This window comes from Phyllopteryx taeniolatus, chromosome 1 (genome assembly GCF_024500385.1).
Source record: "Phyllopteryx taeniolatus isolate TA_2022b chromosome 1, UOR_Ptae_1.2, whole genome shotgun sequence".
Taxonomy (NCBI): Eukaryota; Metazoa; Chordata; class Actinopteri; order Syngnathiformes; family Syngnathidae; genus Phyllopteryx; species Phyllopteryx taeniolatus.
Window position 1 is genome coordinate 10,323,384 of NC_084502.1, and position 19,874 is coordinate 10,343,257.

General features: G+C 42.3%; 2 protein-coding genes across 8 annotated transcripts; both read left to right on the top strand.

Moving 5' to 3' along the window:
* The first annotated feature begins 4,134 nt into the window (after positions 1-4,134).
* Positions 4,135-5,984, top strand: trh (thyrotropin-releasing hormone). Of its 3 annotated transcripts, none has more exons than XM_061773170.1 (3): positions 4,135-4,303; positions 4,408-4,628; positions 5,064-5,984. In XM_061773170.1, the coding sequence occupies exons 1-3, from the start codon at positions 4,194-4,196 to the stop codon at positions 5,609-5,611; spliced, it is 879 nt and encodes a 292-aa protein (XP_061629154.1). In that variant the 5' UTR covers positions 4,135-4,193; the 3' UTR covers positions 5,612-5,984. The 3 variants fall into 3 exon arrangements, with proteins under 3 accessions (XP_061629154.1, XP_061630003.1, XP_061630850.1); XM_061774019.1 differs by having other exon boundaries at positions 4,483-4,628; XM_061774866.1 differs by having other exon boundaries at positions 4,197-4,303; positions 4,418-4,628.
* A 2,995-nt stretch (positions 5,985-8,979) lies between these two features.
* LOC133476381 (rabenosyn-5) lies at positions 8,980-19,748 on the top strand. Of its 5 annotated transcripts, XM_061769723.1 has the most exons (13): positions 9,564-9,695; positions 9,752-9,974; positions 10,099-10,176; positions 10,829-10,963; positions 11,064-11,164; positions 11,248-11,293; positions 11,359-11,520; positions 13,010-13,254; positions 14,241-14,311; positions 14,425-14,511; positions 14,581-14,683; positions 15,367-15,471; positions 16,270-19,748. In XM_061769723.1, exons 4-13 carry the CDS (start codon positions 10,942-10,944, stop codon positions 17,302-17,304), a joined length of 1,977 nt encoding a protein of 658 aa, XP_061625707.1. In that variant the 5' UTR covers positions 9,564-9,695; positions 9,752-9,974; positions 10,099-10,176; positions 10,829-10,941; the 3' UTR covers positions 17,305-19,748. The 5 variants fall into 5 exon arrangements, with proteins under 5 accessions (XP_061625668.1, XP_061625676.1, XP_061625707.1 ...); XM_061769684.1 differs by lacking the exons at positions 9,752-9,974; positions 10,099-10,176 and adding an exon at positions 8,980-9,111 and having other exon boundaries at positions 9,442-9,695; XM_061769692.1 differs by lacking the exons at positions 9,752-9,974; positions 10,099-10,176 and adding an exon at positions 9,118-9,331 and having other exon boundaries at positions 9,442-9,695.
* Positions 19,749-19,874: the final 126 nt, after the last annotated feature.

Sequence of the window (19,874 nt, forward strand, 5' to 3'; positions counted from 1 at the left end):
CTTGTCTCAATTGTATGACAGCGAAAGGAGGCTGTGATGCTTTCTGTCTGCCCTCAGATCATGCCGCTTGAGACTCTTTTTAAAATTCTCTTTTACATTTTTCTGCGCGTGTGGTACATGTCAAGCCCGATTCCTCATAGATCACTGTCATAAATAGCTAGTTGCACCGTGCTTTAGAGAGACACAATCAAGTCATCTTTGGCGTAGCCCCGGACGACCACTCCATTCAGAGTTTGAAAAAAAAGCTCCAAACTCAAAACTGGTGTGAGCGCATGTCTGTCTTTGCCATGATTTGCTTCTTCGAGTGGCAGAGCGTAGATCGATGGACAAAGTAGGCAAGTAAACACCTGCACATTTTTAGAAGTCTAAAACGAGCAGCAGCGGAACCTCTGATCTCGAACACAGGCCGTTACGGGACGCTGATCAAACTTTGCCTTGTTTGGATTTGGATATTTTTTTCATTGTTTCCCACAAAAGATAATAGAAAGAGCGCAGCTGTCCCTCGGCTCAATCAACAGGCGAGACGTGTTCGGACAGGTGATTCACTTCATTTGCAGATTGGTACCATCAGAAACCGCGTGCAGTCATCAAACGCCGTGAGAACTAAGACACAAATGAAAGCAATGTCAGTTCCGGGATCAAGACAAACAACTGAAGCGTACAACTGTCACCGCTTGCGTTGTACATAAAAAAATGACCTCGTCCCACTTGCCGAGGGTACTCATTTAAGTTTCTTCTTTCTCTAGCGAACATTCAAAGATTGAAATGCAAATAATGGAATGATGAACACAAATACATGTACGTACGAAGTAGTACAGTTTGGAGATTCAGGACTTTTCTTTCCTTGCTTTCTGTCTCCAAAGTCAGAGATCGCTCTCTAGGACCTCTTAGTGACATCATCAAAGTGTATTATAGAGTCATTAACAAAGAGAAATATTTGGTGGTGAGCTGCGAGTGGTGAGGACAATGTCTTGCTCAAGGGCACCTACACAATATCTTCCGTAACTCTACAGGCAATTTAAGTAACGTTTCAACATTCGAAACGGTCATTTATACAAGAGTTCACCTAATTTAGCCACTTAACATTATGACAAAAAGAGCTGTATTACACAGACTGTTCAAGTCAGGATTTGTCTGGCCTTCTTCTGGGATGCTGTTCTGTATAAATGCAATTATACTCACAAAGATGCTAAAAAGGTAAAAAAAAAAAAGAAGCAAAATTCCCAAGCATAGCCGGGTTTTTTTTTTTTTTTTAGGGAGGCAGTGGAGAAGAAAGGCAAAAGGCCATGAGTGATTTCAACTTGGACTGGGTCTCAATGAGAAGCATTAAACTACACTTAACATTCTTCACTCTGGACCTAAATGAGCTCTCCAAGTTAGAGAAACCCAGGAGCGATAGAGTTTAAGTCAATGTATCCTCAGAAAAATAAACTAATAAGCTGCCGTAAAATTCTAAACGAGGCTGCAAGTCAGTAAATTGGCAAAGTCTGCTGCAACCATGATAAAGACTCAAACAAAATGCGCCTGCATGACAAGAATGGAATTTTGAGGCTGATAATCTTGGAGAGATGTAAATACCCCAACTATACACTAGGATACATATCTACGTTATAAAAAGAAACGATAATGAAAGATTCCAAATATCCCTATTTATTCTAAATAAAATCTGACATTTCTCAACTGCCTTGTTGTAAAGACTTTCACTTTTCCATTGCCATGAATGAGAGGGGTGGAGGGTGAAGAGATTGCGAGGGTGGAGGACATGAAATACTTGGGGTCAACCGTCCAGAGCAATGGCGAGTGCGCTCAGGAAGTGAAGAAACGGGTCCAGGCAGGTTGCAACGGGTTGAGGAACGTGTCAGCTGTGCGATGTGACAGAAGAGTCTCTGCTAGGATGAAGGGCAACGTTTATAAAACAGTGGTGAGGCCAGCCATGATGTAGGGATTACCGACAGTGTGTGAGTATATTGGTAGAAGGATGATGAGGATGGAGCTGCCAGGCAAGAGAGCTGGAGGAAGACCAAAGAGAAGGTGGATGGATGTCGTGAGGGAAGACATGAGGGCAGTTGGTGTTGGAGAGGAGGACGCAGGAGATAGGCTGACATGGGAAAGGATGACGCGCTGTGGCCTGGTTTAACAAACATATTTATAAATTTGTATTTATTGGTAAACCTTAGATGGTAAAATGACTTTTTTTTTTCCAGCCATTTGAAAATATCAATAACGACTAATAGTCATTTTGATGGCATGGTTAAGATTCTGGTAGAAACTTTGTGCTTTTTTTTTTTTTTTTTTTTTTTTCCCCCTGACAGGTGAACAGCCTCACTTGTAACGCTCCCGGCAGACATGACGCCGAAAGGCCAGCTCGCGCTTCTGCAATGACGATCGGCGCTGACGACAAGGGCGAACGCGCCAGCGTGAGGATAAGTGAGCGCTACTGTGTGATTGTGACTCTTTAATCAGGTTGAAGGCTGAAGGAACACAAAGGAGCCTTGCAGGTTATTGACAGATAATAGGATTTCCTGTGCAACAGACACGAGCTGAAATGTGAAGCGAAATAGCCATGCAAAATCTCATTCTTCTACTGGGTGTGCGTCTTCGGGCGAAATGAGCGCGACTGCAACTAGCTTTGTGTGATGAAAAATGGGGACATATGTGTATAGTTGTTTGAAGAATATATTTCTTTGCACTTATCAAATGTACTCTATGTCAATCATAACCAACATCCAAGTTTTTATTAAATTTTAGCTCTCATTTTTCTCAAAGTGCTTGTCCATCTACTACTAAAGGGTAAACATTTTTCTTGTGACAGTGCTCCAAATGACTACAAGTAGTTGCAGATCCTGGATGCTAAGTTTTACCAATTTATTATTTTATTATTATTATTGATTATATTATTTATTATTTTACCAATTATTTGGACCAATTAGAGCTCAGGAACAGATCTCTTCGCCGCGGAGTATTTATAAACATAACAGTCACATCAAACCACATTCATTTTATATCATAAATGTTTTACATCATCGTCGTAAGTACTGTACCGCCAGACCACAATTCATTATTTCCATTTAGTGTGATGTTACAGATGTGTGTGCGTTTAAATCCGCATTAATCAAACAAATAACCCATTGCCTGTTGATCCACAAACTACGTATGACAAATGCCATCTGGGGGTACATACGCCTTTTGAATAAAAATCAATAACACATGACTTCCACGTTGGCCAGTCTCAGCAGGAGTCAAAGTCTCGCGAAGTATCGGACGTGACAGCCCATTGAAAGCGTGTAATTACGGTATTAACGAGTCGGTTCACACCAGAGGTTACGCAACACTTCACTGGTGGAGGGATATGACTCCACGTAATTATTATCACAGGTTTCACACAGGTTATTTTTAGACTTTAATAAAAAAAAAAAAAGTCACAATTAGTGAATGCAGACAGCATTGGCATCAAAAGATTGCATGCACAGTATTAGTCGCCTGTGTGCTATGAGCATAGGCAGTATACACAGGGGGGGAAAAAAAGTCCTTTGAATTTACTTCATTCGTACATATACATCAGTTGTGCATGATTAAAATGTGTTAAACTAAAATAAAATATGTGATTATTTTCTCGGAAAAGAGGGTGTAAGTATGTCAGTTTACCACATTATAATCAACCGACAATTAAGTACTGTCGCTGTAACATTATGCACGGTTTAAACGTTAACGGCGCATCGAACCGTGGGAAAATTGTACAACACAGTTTCATACAACTGAACTGTACTTGGAGAGTGATTGTTCTTCCACAAGCGTGAGTACCACACTTTGGAAATCACTCCACGAGATAGTAGAAGAGTCTGATTTTAGCCAGCCAGTCAGTAAAAAAAAATACTGAAAACTGTAGAACGAAGCAGCCGTAGCATATCTAAATAATCCCAATAATTGCGAAGGCTCTTTTTGGGAATTTCCATGTATTTATTTCAATGAGCAGTTTATAAAGTTGAACACAATCATAACTAGTTGCAGTTAAAACTGTCCAAATGACACCTCAGTTCAACTGCCTTGTTTTTCAAAAGCTGCATTTATCGACATCCCCTTGAGGACGACGAACTCTTGATGACATCAACCGGGACCGACCGACGGATCCCGAAAGTGGACTCCGGCGTGAGTGTGACGACATCCAGAGCGTCCACTATAAAAGATGAGACGCAATGTTGTGTGCACACATAAAATTGGCCTTACTGGTCAGTGAGCACCACTTTTGGAGGCTGGGAGCAAACATCATCCACAGATCGCCGCTGTCCACTTCAAGAGGAGTGAGGTGAGATGACCTTTCTTTCCTTACAAAGTTTTTGCACATTGCATTTCTTAATATCCCCCATGTGGAAAGTCTTCATTTTCCAAGGACGTGCTGACTTGCCTCAGGTCTCAACAGGCTTCCAAGGGAGACACCATGAAGGCGACATGCCTGTTCTTCCTGGCTTCTGTCTTGGTCTGCAGCTGGACGATGGCGTGCGGAGCTCACAGCGTGTACGCCGAGGACGAGCCGGACCCGGGAACCGCGGACGACCTCCTCCTGCAGCAAGCCGAGAGCCTCCTGCTGCGCTCCGTCCTGAGAAAGATGCAAGCGGAAGACCGCAACGGTGGTGAGCGAATCATAAAACAGAATAGAACAGAAAACGGCATGAGATGGAATGGAATAGAACGGCAAATGTGGAAGGGGAATTTGTTCAATAAATGGAAAGTGGAATAATATGATAAGAAAAATAGATCGAAATGTGCTCCCAATTGTTATAGCAATAATTGGGACTGGGAAAGAAAGAAAAAAAAACTGAGCACACAGAACAGCGATGAATGAGCATCCAGATGTTAAAACAATATTGAGACCTAAGAAAATATTGCACTCGGGCGTGCACGTCTTTCACTGAAATTGAAATTCTTTTGAAGAGAGTGATGAGCATGAAATATGAATCTCGAACTTTTAAATGACAAAAATGGTGCATTCCATTTCAAAAAAATGCCCGTAACGCCAGCAACTTCAGGAAAACGTGACTGCCATTTCCCCTCCTCGCCCCTTGCAGGAGGACCCTCCTCTCAGACGGAGTGGATGACGAAGCGGCAGCATCCGGGCAAGAGGTACCGCGAGGATTTGGACGAAGAGGCTGACGGTGATGGAGAGGTCTTGCCGACTGTTGAAAGGAGACAGCACCCGGGCAAGCGCTCCACGGCGGGACACCTTTCGGGCCTTCCCGTGATCGTCGTGCAGGGCGAACTTTCCAAGCGGCAGCACCCGGGCAAGCGCTACTTGGTGCTGCGCAGCCGGCGGCAGCACCCCGGTAAACGGCAACCGGGGGAAGAGGAGGAGGAGGAGGAGGATGAGGAGGAGGAGGAGGAGGAGGAGGAGGAGGAGGACCAGCACCCCGGCAAACGCTATTGGGATCGTTCGGCTCGTCCACAACTGGCCACTACGAGTCCATGTGAAGACATCTCGGACCCTGTGACGTGCGCCAAAAGCAATCTGCTGCTCGACTTTTTAGACAACATCGGCGTGAAGCACGCCGACGAGAAGCGACAGCACCCGGGCAAAAGGTTTGCGCCTCCTCGCGACGTTTTAGAGGAGTCAGAGTAGATCCATTAGATCCCTTGTTAACTAAACAATGTGTACGGAATGATTACTCATTATTAAAATGAACTACAAAAATAAAAATAAAAAAAAAGTCTTGACAGATACATTTAGTGTGTTTCATCACGTTGGTTTCTCGGGAGAGCCCGTGCGTAAATGTAGCTGGACTGTGACATGCATATGAATATGAATAAGGTATTGTCATGATTATTGACATAAACTGGGCCACATACATGTCACTGCGCGTCGCCATGGATGCAACGATGGCCAAACGTTACGCCAATTAGGAAAGTCCTTCATCGATGAATTGTTCGCCATGTATTTTCTACTCGTGGAAAATGATAATAAATATGACGCAGTTATAGTTTGTCCAAGTTCATTTTGAAGTGCAGTGTCGATGTGTTTCAAATTGGAATGTCACCGATGTTCTGTTAATGAATGAATGAATGCATCAATAAATAAGTGCATGCGTTGCTTGGAGCCTGGTAAACGTTCCGCAAACTATCAATCAAGTCAACTGATTTAAAAAAAAAAAAAAAAAAAAAAAAAAAAAAAAAGTCTGATGATGACAAATTGAGTTTTTTTTTGTTTTTTTTTGCAACACAGGGGAAATTTCAACACAATATAAACCATCATAATTGAAGTACCTGTCGCCATACGTCACTGGCATATAGATAAATGAACAAATTGACCATATGTGTCGTAATTACATAATCATTTCGGACCAATTTTGTTAATTATCATGCTAACGTGGAAAATGGAGTGAAAAATCAAGAGTGTAGATCTTCATAAATTGATTTAATTTGAACTGCAATACAATGCAATAACACCTTTCAGTTACAAAGACCTGTGACTTAAAATGCCTTTAAATACAATTACTGTGATCAGGTATGAAACATACACCTAGAGCATCAAATTTAAGCCAATATTTCTTTAGAAATCTGAGGTTCTTTTGTAAACATATGAAAATGTACTTGTAGAGCTTTGCATTAAAACAAAGGGAAACTCACTCACTTCACTCCGTTTCAATCGATCACAAATTTGTATTTATTCACTACAAATAATGTATCTCTGACGATCCATGTATGCCAGTGACATATAGTGACAGGCAGAACAATTTGATGTTCTTCCATTATCACCATATTTGATCATGTTTTCAGTATACTTTTTGTGACATTTTTGTTTGGCGGTGTACCGTGAGATTTTTCTAATGTAAAATATGCATCTTACCTCCATCAAGGTTTGGAAAACACTGATTTACCATAAATGTTATATACTACAGTATATAAAATAGTATGAGGGTCATTCCAGAATTGGAAGACAATTTAGGTACCCACATTTTTGAAAAACGAACCACTTAGTTGATATTTTTTTTGTTTACAAGACAAACAGGGAACAAACCTTCATAGGTAAAGGGTGCTCAGAAGATTGTGGGGGGCAGCCTCCACATTATGACAGACATCTTGACCAGCAGGCGCAGAAAGAGGGCTCTCTGCATCAGCAAAGACTCAACACATCCCTGCACACCCTCTCTTCCATCCGCTCCCTTCGGGCAGGAGGCTACGGAGCATCCGATGCAGGACCACCAGGCCGAGGAACAGATTTATTTGGGAAGCTGTTAGACTCAACCCGAACAGTGCTCTGTAGTGCCGCCGTCCATTCCAATGCATTCCTACACATTAGACATTTTATTATTGTAAAGCACAAGGACCATGGAAATATCATGTAAATATTATGTGCAACTGAAGCCTCAAGCATTTGCATTTCCGCTGCATCCAAATCCTTACATTTGCACCTTTGCACACATTCACAACTGCAAATACATATTTCTATCTAGGTTTTTTTTCATGTTGTTTTATTTTGTATTATTTTCGTACTCAGTTTATATTTCACAATTCTTGAGACTTATTGGGCTAATCTTGGACCTTAGGTATCAAATTTCGTGGCATACCATGTGTAAATGGCTGTTGGTATGACAACATTGCAAAAGTCCTTGAATATAATTTGATTCTTCCAGCTAAACCATCAATGGTACACTTTTCATGATCTTAGTTGTACAATAAATGTAACAGGTTCGCTTTAGTTTGAGTGAAACACTCCATTATAGCTGAAAATGATGAAAAAAAGGGAAAAATAGAAAAGAGGACTTACATTCGGTCTACCCATGGTCAAACCCCCCAAAAAGCAGCATTGGCTTGATGATGAAATTTCTTTAGCATTATGTAGTCCACTTGTTTTCTCTTCCTCTGGATCACGGGTGTCACGCTCATTTTTGTCACGGGCCACATTGTAGCTATGGCTTCCATCGGAGGGCCGTTATGACTTTGTACCCATACAAACGTATGATCGCCTCATTATTATATACACAACAAATTGTTGAATAACTACGTAGCTGTGAAATCAGATGTTAGTTTAAAAGTGATGGCAATTTGCACTTTTGGCATTTTAGCAAGAAAGATGAAGTTGACGGACAGGATTTGCTTTCGCAGGCCACAGAAAATTAGGTGGCGGGCCGGATCTGGCCCCAGGGACTTGAGTTTGACACATGTGCTCTCGATGGCTAAAATTGTTTTGTAACAGCTGTGTGTATGAGCGTAATTATAAACAAAATGTTTGCACGATTACAAGGATAACCTATAATTAAAATCATAAGAGGTTAGGGTTAAGGAGAAATGCTGATTTAAAACGTATTTTGATGGACTGTATGTGAAATGTAAATTTCGTCACCAAGAGGGAAGGACGATAGAAAAATAAACACGTTTTTGCGGGTGGTCGAGAGCTATTTGAGATTTTAAAAAAATATTTACGAATATTTTTTAATCTGTGGTTACATTTTCTCTGAGGACAACTATAATTTACAGAACAAATGCTTGTTTTTGACATTTGCAAACTATAAATTGTAAATCCAGCCATCTTTGATGTGACTCGGTGAGGTTTGTCTCCGCTACGATTCCGTACGCCTGTGTGTCACACGACCAGGCAGGCAGGGACATAGATATCATCAATATTTAGATACGACGCGCCCCTATGTTTACGTGCCTACGGCGATGCAAAGATAATGGGGGCAAAAAGTGGGAACGGTCAATGTTTGTAGACGGCACTTAAACTAAAACAATAAAAAAAAATGCAAATTGTGCTGCATAGGGTTACCAACGACGTACAATCAACACAAGGGAACTGTGAATAACCTTTTATAGGTGAGAATATCATTGACTCTTTTCTCTAACTGTTCTTTATTAATAGTACACACTTTAAAGTTGACCAAAAAAATGAACCTCGTAAAAATCGGTAGATAAATTAGCAAGTTATTACTTCATTTCAATGTACATGTATTGCCTTTAATGGGAACATTGTCCCTACCAGCATGGCTACCGCGTAGGCACGTCGCATAGCCAGCTTGCTAGCTAGTCTTCTCTTCAAATCTGTGGGCAGGCAGGCTCGCTCCAGGCCAGCTCAAATTGTCTAGCTGTCGCACAGACTCGAAACACTTACTGTATGCTTAATATGTAAGTATGAAACAGTTGACAGTGACGATTTGGTCTGTGCTTGTGTGTTTGATAGTGAGGCGACGACCTTGTTTTGGCCTTTCTTTGCTACGGCGAAAACGAAGAATAGGGAGGGCCGTGTTTAGCATCCCAAAGCTAACGTCGGTCGCCAACATATGAGCTCCATCTTAAGACAGCCGCCCGTCTCGACTACCTTTTAATGAATTCGATTTTGCTTGCAGTTGAGTGAAATCGATATATTATGGGGTTGTTTTCATAGCGTGCTTGCTTCCAGTGCAACGCGAGCAGTCACGTATGTATGCATTCAAACGCGTTCTGCTTGCACCCCAGGGTGAAGGTGGAGCAAACATGGTCCGCTTTCCTCTCACCGCCGGCGTGACACTTGGAGGAGCGCAGCGGGATCGTGGCACAACGCGTCATGGCTGCTAGCAGCTATCCGAGCCCTTTTGAGGGCACGGGTGAGGTGAAGGAGGGCTTCCTTTGCCCGCTTTGCTTCAAGGACTTGCAGTCATTCTACCAACTCCAAGAGCACTATGAAGACGAGCATTCTGGGGAGGGCCGCCACGTTCGAGGACAGCTGAAAAGTAGGTCAAGTCCATGGATTCACCCGTCTATTTTCTGTAGCCTTTGTCCTGTTCAGGGTCATGGCTGAGCTGGAGCCTATCCCAGCAGGCAGACGACAACCAGTACCGGGCGCAGAGCACATAATAAAGACAGACGACCGTTCACGCCGTCACCGAGTGGGAAGTGAACCCACGGTGCCTGCCTGCACCCATGTCAGGCCAATGGACCGCTGCACCATCAGTGATCCTAAATAAACGAAACGTAGGCGGAGTTCAGGGCGCCAGCACGCTCGGGTAGTGGTGAGCCCGTCTGCCTTACAGTCGAGAGGTCCTGGGTTTGAGTCTCTGCCCAGGCCCCTGTCCTGTGTGGAGTTATTTAACCAGCAAATGTAATTGTGTAATACATTCCTTGTGTTTCTTGTAGCATACGTGGCCAACAACGCTGATTCAGATAAATCAAGGTGGCACCGTGTGTTGGCACATCCACCTCACAGGTTCTAAGGTTCGAACCTAGGCTGCGGGCTTCCTATGGGGACTCTTCTTTTTACCCCAGTGCTTGCGTGGCTTTTCTCCACGTGCGACATGCATGTTAGGTGAATTGAAGACGCTAAATTGTCCTATAGGTGTGAATGGTTGATTGTCTGGATGTATCATGTGATCGGCCGGCAGCCAGTCCTGCCTCTTGCCTGAAGTCAGCTGGGAAAGGCTCCAGCTCACCCAAATGACACTAATAGGATAATGATCGGTAGACAATACATCAATTAGCCAGTTATTTACGAAGATAAATGAATTACAAAAATAATTTGAATGAACCAAGTTTAAGAGAAATGGCTTAAATGACTGTAACAAATACAACAGGATTCTTGATAATGCTCAGTTGTTTGGATTTTGGAAAGGAGCAGCCCGTACTTTACCCTAGCTGTCCTGTCGATAGTGCATGAGTGTGAATGATTGCTTGTTTCCATGTGCCCTGCGATTGACTGGCATCCAGTTCATTGCGTACCCCGCTTCTGGCCTCAAGTCAGCCGGGTCGGCTCCAGCTCACCGGTGACCCTAATGAGGGCAAGCGCTATAGAAAGTGGACAAATGGCTGATTTTTCATACAAGGCGTATGAACTGAAAAGGGAGATTCCAAATTGTCTGCACGTGTGTAGGTTTGGTCCAGAAGGCAAAGAAAGCCAAAGACAAGCTTTTGAAGAGGGATGGAGACGACAGACCAGATGCTGGCAGTTATGAGTCCTTCTACTACGGCGGAGTCGACCCGTATATGTGGGAGCCTCAGGAGCTGGGTGAGACTGGAAAAGTGAACCATAAAAGAACAATACGTCAACCATTTGCTGACTATGATTGACAGAAAAAACAGTGGAGACAATTGACTGTGTCTTGCAGGAGCAACAAGAAGTCACTTGGACCTGTTTAAGAAGCAGCGTGCCGCCAGGATTGATCACTATGTCATCGAGGTGAACAAGCTCATCATCAGACTGGAAAAGGTTTGCTTGACTCTTCACAAAACAGTTATTCACACCGTCATTATTTTAGCTGAAAAAAAAAAAAAAAACAATTGTCCTTTTAGCTGACATCCTTCGACAGGACCAACTCTGACGCAGCCAAAATCCGAGGTTTGTGCCAGATGGCAGGCTGCTCGTTGCGGCGGCAGAATCACTTCAAATGTCCTCCTTTACAGCCATCGAGAAGTCGGTCGTGTCCTGGGTGAACGACTCCGACGTCCCTTTCTGTCCCGACTGCGGAAGCAAGTTCAACATTCGGAACCGACGGCACCACTGCCGTCTCTGTGGCTCCATCATGTGCAGGAAGTGCATGGACTTTGTCCCCTTGCCACTTGCTCGTATGTACCAACTCCAAAGTCCCATTAACATGGCCTGCAGTCACTGGCCGCTTTATTAGGTACAGCTTCAATGGTTTTGAACTGCACTGCATCATACTGAGAGCCAGTGTTTCTAATGTTTTACGTGAGAGGCCTCGAATTGGGCTTTTGATTACATTGGAGTGCGTGAGAGATCCCTCCAATACGCAGGGATGGGTTGTTGTCGTCGATAGCCGCACACTTCCACGTGATTAATACGTTGATTAAGTTGTTGTAATTTGCACTTGTGTACAATTACGCTGTATCACACTAAGACACGTTTCTAATAGGGCCTGACCGATTAATCGGTTGACTGATTTAATCGGCCAAAATTAGCCCTTTTCAAATCGGCAAAAATCGTCCAATTTTTAGCCAATTATTTATTAATTTTATTACACTAACAATTACAAAATAAGACAAACATATTGACATTCAATTGACAAACAAACATAAAAATGTCATATTTTTGCTGGTTTCTCTTGTAAAGTTTAACAAATACTGAAGGACAAAGTATTTTAAAACTACAATATTCTGCCTGTAATTCATATTATTTTTGTCAGCGTTACGGGACCAAAAAACAAGTCATTTTATTCATTATATATTTTTAAATTAATCGGCCAATTAATCGATTGTTGAAATTTTATTCTGCCAAGTATCGGAATCGGCATTGAGCTCAAAATATACTTATTGGTCAGGCCCTAGTTTCTAATGTCCGTGGTTAAGTAACCAGTGCAGTACACCACTATAAACTACAACCGTCATCATTTTTGGTACTTTATTTAAATTAATACCTCTCTGACAGTGTCAAGTGAAGAGCTGGTGAATTGCTTGTCAATTTCCATGGAAATTTGGAAATAATATGCATAAATATAAACATTCTGTTTTTGTCCTAAAACAACTATGCAAAATAATACAATTAAAAAGCATGAACATTTTATTTTATTGAACAATGAAATATTTCTCTGAAAAACAAACACACAAATGCCATTCAAGATTACTCAATCCCCTAAAACAACATATTAACTAAAAATAAATAATTAACAAATTGACCCCCCCCCACCATCCAAAAAAACCATCAAAGTCCCATTCACAATGTTAACTGAACTGAGCCCCTCTCACTCCCTCCAAAAAGATTTCAAATGCAAATAACATGCATCTTCCGTCAAGCTTCCCAAGCCTGCCCTCTGCGTTTTTACTAAACTCCTGCAGGCATGAAATCTGCTTGGTTTTAGCCAGGATTAAGCTCAAATATACTGTACTTTCCCCGAGAGCCAACCTTCAGTTTAGTCAATTCCTGGTTTATCCCTATTACTTCTCATAGAAAGTTTCCCACTTTGACAATCCTCAGAGGTTTTTAACCTTAATCTTATCAGATTGTGCATTACGGGTGTATTCAGTCCATTTTCATTTTCCTTGTTTTTTTTTTTTTTTTTAAATTATTTTTAAAAAAAATATATATATGAACTGACAGAAAAGCTCATCAATGGGACGCGTGAGGCTCTGAGTGTGCCTGGTAGCCGCAGTCAGTCCCAGTCTCCCGGCGGGATGGGTTCCAGGAGAGGCAGCCTGAGCAGCCTGAGCAGCGTCACCTCCATGCTGGACGAGAAGGACGACGAGAAGATTCGCTGCTGTCGTCACTGTATGGACACGCTGTTGAAGAGGCAGCACAAGTTGGAGGAGAGAGATTTTGTGCCTGATATAGTCAAGCTTTACGAGGTTGGTCTAACCAGTGCTCCTCAAACTGGGCTCCTCGAGCCATAATTTGCAAAAAGTAAACTGTTTAAAAAAACATACCTGCATATGGGGGCCAGTGCGCAAAAAAAACAGACATAGTAGACCAATTTTAAAAGCTCAGATATGATTGTGACATATCGCGTACGATAAAACATCCTTTATTGATTCATATAGGAAAATTCAGGTGTTACAGCTGTAAAAAACAAAACAAATATAATAACTCATGAGAAATCATAGATACACAAAAAATAGATTTTTTTTTTTGCACAAAATATTCCTCTTAATAAAACATGAAACCAGCCATTGACATTGAGACACCCTTGCTGCGCTTCTACCGTGTCTTTGACCAAACTTTCACAGTCCTTATGTCTGTCTAAATGTGACATCACACCCCTGCGTGCGCGCATCATAGATATATAATTGTACAGGTGGGGCAAGGCTCCCTCTGCAAATGTTTCCAACGTTGCTGAATGAGCGCTTTAGCCACATCCAATATAAACGGGCACCATGTCTTTGCCATTGACTCGGTGCTAGCCTTGCAGCGGACTCCGTTCTTGAAGTGTAAAAATGACTGCTCATGTGTGTTTCGTCGTGGGAATTTAGGCCTCAGTTGTCAACACTTTCTGTGCTTTTGTAAACAAGCTCTCCTCTCAATTCGCAGCCATGTTAGGGAAAGCAGTGCACGTCAGCTAGTAATGATGGATAAATATTGGATAAAATTCAACTGACTTTGGTTGAATATGTAGAATATTTAAGTTGAAATGTTCAAAAAGTAACACATTTACATGTTATTTAGGGCTGCATGTTCGGTTTAATTGTTCTGATTATGTGAGCGTCCCTCCTGTAAGGGGTCCCTGGACCGAAAAGTTTGAGAAGCGCTGGTCTTTGGGTTCCGATGTGAGGACCTAACTGTCTTGTATCCTTCCTGTGTGTCACCCTGGCATGCAAACTTGTTTTCTTCCTGTTAGAGGCTGAGAAAGTGCATGGAGAAGGTGGATGAAAAGGCCCCAGAATACATCAGGATGGCCGAGTCGCTCAAGTAAGTCCCGTTCAGGCTCAGTTTATTGCACGTTTCCCATTTTAGCAGATGGCCATCAAATGTCACAGCTCTGCGATGTAGCCTCAATTTGAATTGTCTGCATTCTTCCGTAGCGCCGGAGAGACGACGTACAATCTTGACACAGCGGGTGGACTTAGACTGGAAGTCCAGAAATACTATGAACTAATTGATGCTCTAAGGTAAATGTCTGTCTGTCTGTCCTACATTGCAAAATTCTATCAGTGTGACCGTGGTGTTCTTTTTTTCAGCAAGAAGATTCTGACTTTGGGAATGAAAGACGAGCCACAGCCGCATCCAAAAGTGCTCCAGCTGCAGAGGATGGTGCGCTATACAGCTACGCTTTTTGTCCAGGTAAATGAAAGCTCGAAGCCAGGGCCTCTCAAACATTTCGGGTCCAGTCTCAATTTCTTGTGTACCCCTAAATGCCAGAAGAATGAAAATTTGGCCTATTTAAAAAAAATAAATAAATAATAATAAATAGTTTTTAATTTTTCGGGAATTATTATTTTTTTTGTAATTTTATGAAAATAAAGACAACCTTTTCCAGGATAGTTACCTTTTCAGGAACAAAGACATTTTTTGAATTTAAAAAGTTGTAATTTTATAATAGTTGTACTTTCCCAAGATATCAGTTTAATTACATTTTTTTTAAAAACATTCTGGTAATATTACCCTGTTTATTCTGAAAAAGGTGCTTTTATGATCTAAAACAATAGGACTGTTTCTGACTAAATACACCCTTTATTCTCAGAAGAAAAACAAATTATGTGATGTCAGATTTATGTGATGATGTCACAATCATATCAAATATAAATTGTTCCAAAGCAAAACTGGGGAGGATTCATTGGTTGAGTATGTTAGCTTTATGGCCCGGTCCCCATATAAAGGTATGCACTTTTTGAAATGATAAAAGATAATGACGTGTTGCAAATTATTTTTTCGGAACTCTGTTAGAGAACCGCTGCTCTGAATAAGATATCAATTAGGTGTCACTAGTACAGCAAATTCACCCATGCGTGTCGTCTTGGTCGTAGGAGAAGCTGCTCGGGCTCATGTCCTTACCAACTAAGGACAAATATGAAGAGCTGAAAGAAAAGAGAAAACAGGAACAAGAGAGGAGACTACAACAAGAGCGACTGGTGAGATGCCAGGACCCCACTTCTTGCTTGTTGTTCATGCTAAATTTGAGTAGTGTTGGGAATGGGGACTTTGGAAAGGTAGTTACAAGTTACCCCTTTTCAAAATGTAATAGTAGTGTAACTATTTCAATTACTTTCTCAAAGTAGAACTCATTACATTTGATTACATTTTGATGACCTTTCCCCATTCTGAATCAATGCATCAAGTGGATTAAAATCATAGATTATTATTTTGGAATCAACCACATATTAGTTCTTTACACAAATATAAAGTGATACCAAAACATAATGAAATGTAATTACATAATTAAAAATGTTTGTTGCATTATATGTGCACAGCATGTGGAAAACCACCATACCATGTTGACCTAATGACAAATGTCCACAATTGAGCTATCACATCACTTCATATGACAACTAGTGAATGTTCCACAAAAAAGTCCAAAATTAGATACAACTGTTCAAAAGTCAGTGTTCTTTTATGTGTTCAAAAATGTAACCAATAGTCTTTACTAAATCTCAGCCAATTACAAGCGTCTGCTTTAGAAGGAGGAAGTGATATGAAAAAAAAAATTGGAGCTTTTAGTTACATTTTAAAAATAGACGCCTATTTTTAAAATGTAACTCAAATTGTAATCGTGGAAATTTAGATTTTAAATATATAATTTAGAATTAAATTTTAGTTACACATTTTATTACATCATTTAATGGATTACAATTACATACGTCTTGTAATAAAATCACGTAATCTTCTTAGATGTAACACTGAATTTGAGGTTGTGTTTTCCTGCGTCACAGGCAGCTCAGGAGTCCGAGAGGAAGCGTTCACCCGCCGGCACCAATGGAGAGCTGCCGCAGGGCCCCCGAGCACCTCGCGTGACCAAAGCCGGAGGCTGGCTGCCATCCTCTGACCCCGGCCGTGCACGCGGCGACGCGCTCGAGGACCCCCTCCTGCAGCAGATCGACAACATCCGCTCGTTCCTCCGGCAGGCGCGCGAGGCCCACAGGACGGACGAGGTGGCGATGCTCGAGGAGAATTTGCGTCAGCTGCAGGATGAGTACGACAGGCAGCAGACCGGCCTGGCCATCGCGCTCTCACAGAAGCTGCAGGAGGAGGAGAACTTGCGACGGGATGAGCTGCGCCACCTGGAGGCCCGGGAGATGGAGGAGAGCGAGCGAAGGGTTCCCGCTGGGCCGGCCTTCGCCTGGGAGGCCACTTTGGAGAATAGCCGTCCTGAAAGTCGTTTTCAGGAAGAGGCCTGCACAGAAGAGGATTTAACCCCAAAAGATGAAAGCTCTGTTAAGAACCAGGATGAGGAGTCCCCTGCGAGGCTCAGAAGCTTAGGCCATCTTACGCCCCCTAGCGGAAATGGAGACAAAAACCCTTTCCTCGAAGAAGGCTCGACTCCCACCAAGGAGGATCCGTCTAATCCCTTCTCTGAGGACATCAAGAGGGAGCACAGAGAAGTGACCAACGGAAAGAAAGAATACTACAACCCTTTTGAAGAGGAGGAGGAGGAGGACACGCAGGCTGACCGTGTTCCTGGCAACCCCTTCGAGGAGGAGGCAGACGACGCCGACACGGACAGCGGTAACTGCGGTAACCCCTTCACGGAGGATTCCAAAGCTGGCCCCTCCACCAATCCCTTTGACTGCGACGACGACAACGTGGACTTGATAGAGGAAGAACTGTTGCTGCAGCAGATAGACAACATCCGGGCCTACATTTTCGACGCCAAGCTCAGCGGTCGGCCGGACGAAGTGGCGCTGCTATCGGAAAACCTGAGAGAGCTACAGCGCACCCTACAGGAGCAGAAAAGGAACAAGCAGTGAAGTGGCCTCTTCAAGCATATATCCAATATCCTTGACATCCAGCTTAAGATCAATGTACTAGTATGTTCTTTGTCGCTAGTAAGACAATTCAGCGCACTAGTAGAACCACCGTGTATTGTTGTTCGACTAGTATGCCAAAGTTGTCCTACGAGTGTTCAGAAATGTCATAAGGAAACTTGTAAAAGACAATTGTTCCACTAGTGCACTGAATTGTCTTACAGGCTGAAAGCACAACAGCTGGATCGACCACTCTCGTTCATATCCAGCTTAACGTCGTCCTTGTAAGCCGAAAGTACTTGCATTGCGAGAAAGAAACTGGTTCTACTAGTTCGCTGAACTTTACTAGTGAGGAAAAAAGAGCGTAGTAGGTGAAGCTGCTAGCTATCAAGATTAGGGCCCAGCCGATTTAATTGGCCAATAGGAGCCCCGTTCAAATCGGCCAAAATTGGTAAAAAAAATAAATAAATAAATATATATATATATATATATATTTTTTTTTTTTTTACAATATAAGAGAAATATGACATTCAAACAAACAGAAAAAAATCTGCAAAGAAAAAAGTTGTGAATTAAATACTAAAGGAGAAAGTCTTGTAAAGCAGTAAAAGGTTCTGCCTGTATTTCAAATCTTTATTATTGTAAACATTAAGGGACCAAAAACGTTTTACTTTATTCATAATGTACTTTTTAAATGCTTCGGCTATCGGAATTTTATTCTGACAAATATCAGTATGGTCAGTTGGGCCCTAATCAAGGATATGGAATAAATGCTCTGACGGCATTCCGTAGGCCAGCAGCACGACAACGGATCGAGCGCTCTCCATGTCTTGCGGCTTTCCCTTGTTGAAATTACGTTTATGAACAGGAAAAATCAAATGATGCCACAATATTAGATATTTGCACAGTTATGAACAAGTTTGAAGAGCACAGTTGGAAGAAGGACACGAAAGAGTTTGGTATAAAGATTTACCCGCACGGCGAGAAGCGACGGGCGTCCGCTCCCCGCCGCTTCTTCTGTGCGACGTGGGGGAGTTAAAGACGCAATGCGCACGACGACGCCTTTCATGTGGAACTGGGATGGCGATGGGTTGCAGGGGGTCATCCGAGCTGAAGATCCGAGACAAGTGCAGCAGCCACCAGAATGTGATTGGCTCTGCAGTCGAAACTATGAGTTGCTTTGAACAAAAGGTGAGGGATGTCAAAACATGACGCCGGTTTGCCAAGTCAATGGTTGGGGGGGGGGGGGGGGGGGGGGGGAGAGTATTTGTATCCTTCACGGCCGGTGCTGCTATTAATCCAAGTGTGTACTCCTGCTTTTGGACACTTGACCTCAAGATGTTCAATGAGCAGTAAAGAAAATGTGGGTCAATATCACTATGATGTGCCTTTGGGGAAAATCTCATTTGTACAAAATGTCATTTTGGCTCATGGTTCACGATCAACAATATTTTTACATTCTTTTACTCTACCCGCGAAGTTATTGGATAAAACGAGTCATTCGGTTTCGATCGTGTATTCGGTTTTCATGGTCATGTTGAACATTTCACTTATCGTGGGGTCAGGCGGAAACCTCGCACCCTCAAAACCACCACCAAAACAGCATGTTTGTTGAGCCATTAAAATTGGGGCATCGTTAAAGAGAGCAAATTGTTTTCAACACTTTATATTGGTCAGTCATTTGTAAAAATAGCAGACCCACGTGGGGACTGACCAATAATATTGATTTGTGAAAAAATATGAAATTGACCAAATTTGGACATAGGTTTTGGTCCAATGGCAGTGGTATGTCCCTGAAATTGCTGTCCACCCTGTCGTCATGGGGTAAACTTAACGAAATCCTCTGAACTGAATCGTGTTGCTAAGTGAAGGTCAACCATGTGCTCTTCAAATGCTAACGAGAGCCAAAAATGTCCACCCTGTCAGCAAGCTCGCATATTTTGCAGTCTGGTTGCGGTTAATATTTTAAAAAATATATATATACGAGCGCTTGACCAATGTGCATTTCGAACAGCATATCATCAACTTAAATTCAATGGAAAATCTGGGGGGTGAAATGGGGAATTCTCAAAGGCACCTTATGCTGATATTGACTTGTGAATGGATGCATGTATTAACATCTGCCAGTGTATTTTTCTTGTTTCGTGCTTGTGGGTGCGTGCGTAAAATATGAAGTGATGACGACCCTGCAGCTAACACTGGCGCACGTGTACACTACTTGCTGCTTTCTGAACTGACGCATGCACACAAAATGAATGCCAGAAAGTATTATCACTGACTCACTAAATGTTTTCTAGCCCTGCAAACAACTCGCAGAGCCTCTTCAACTGCTAACACTTGTGTAGGGTATTACTGTTTGATATATTGGAGAATGACAACATTTCGGACAGTTTATTAACATGTGCGCACAAGGAAACAAATTAAATGATTTCATTTTAATGTGTGAACATTGTGTCGACTCTGCTGTACATGGTGTGGCAGAAGAATTCCAGGTTTGGTGTCACTAAAGGTGTATTTCGAATCCAAAAAGTGCCACATTTTCTCTGCTTGATTGTCTGGGCCACATAGAAGAG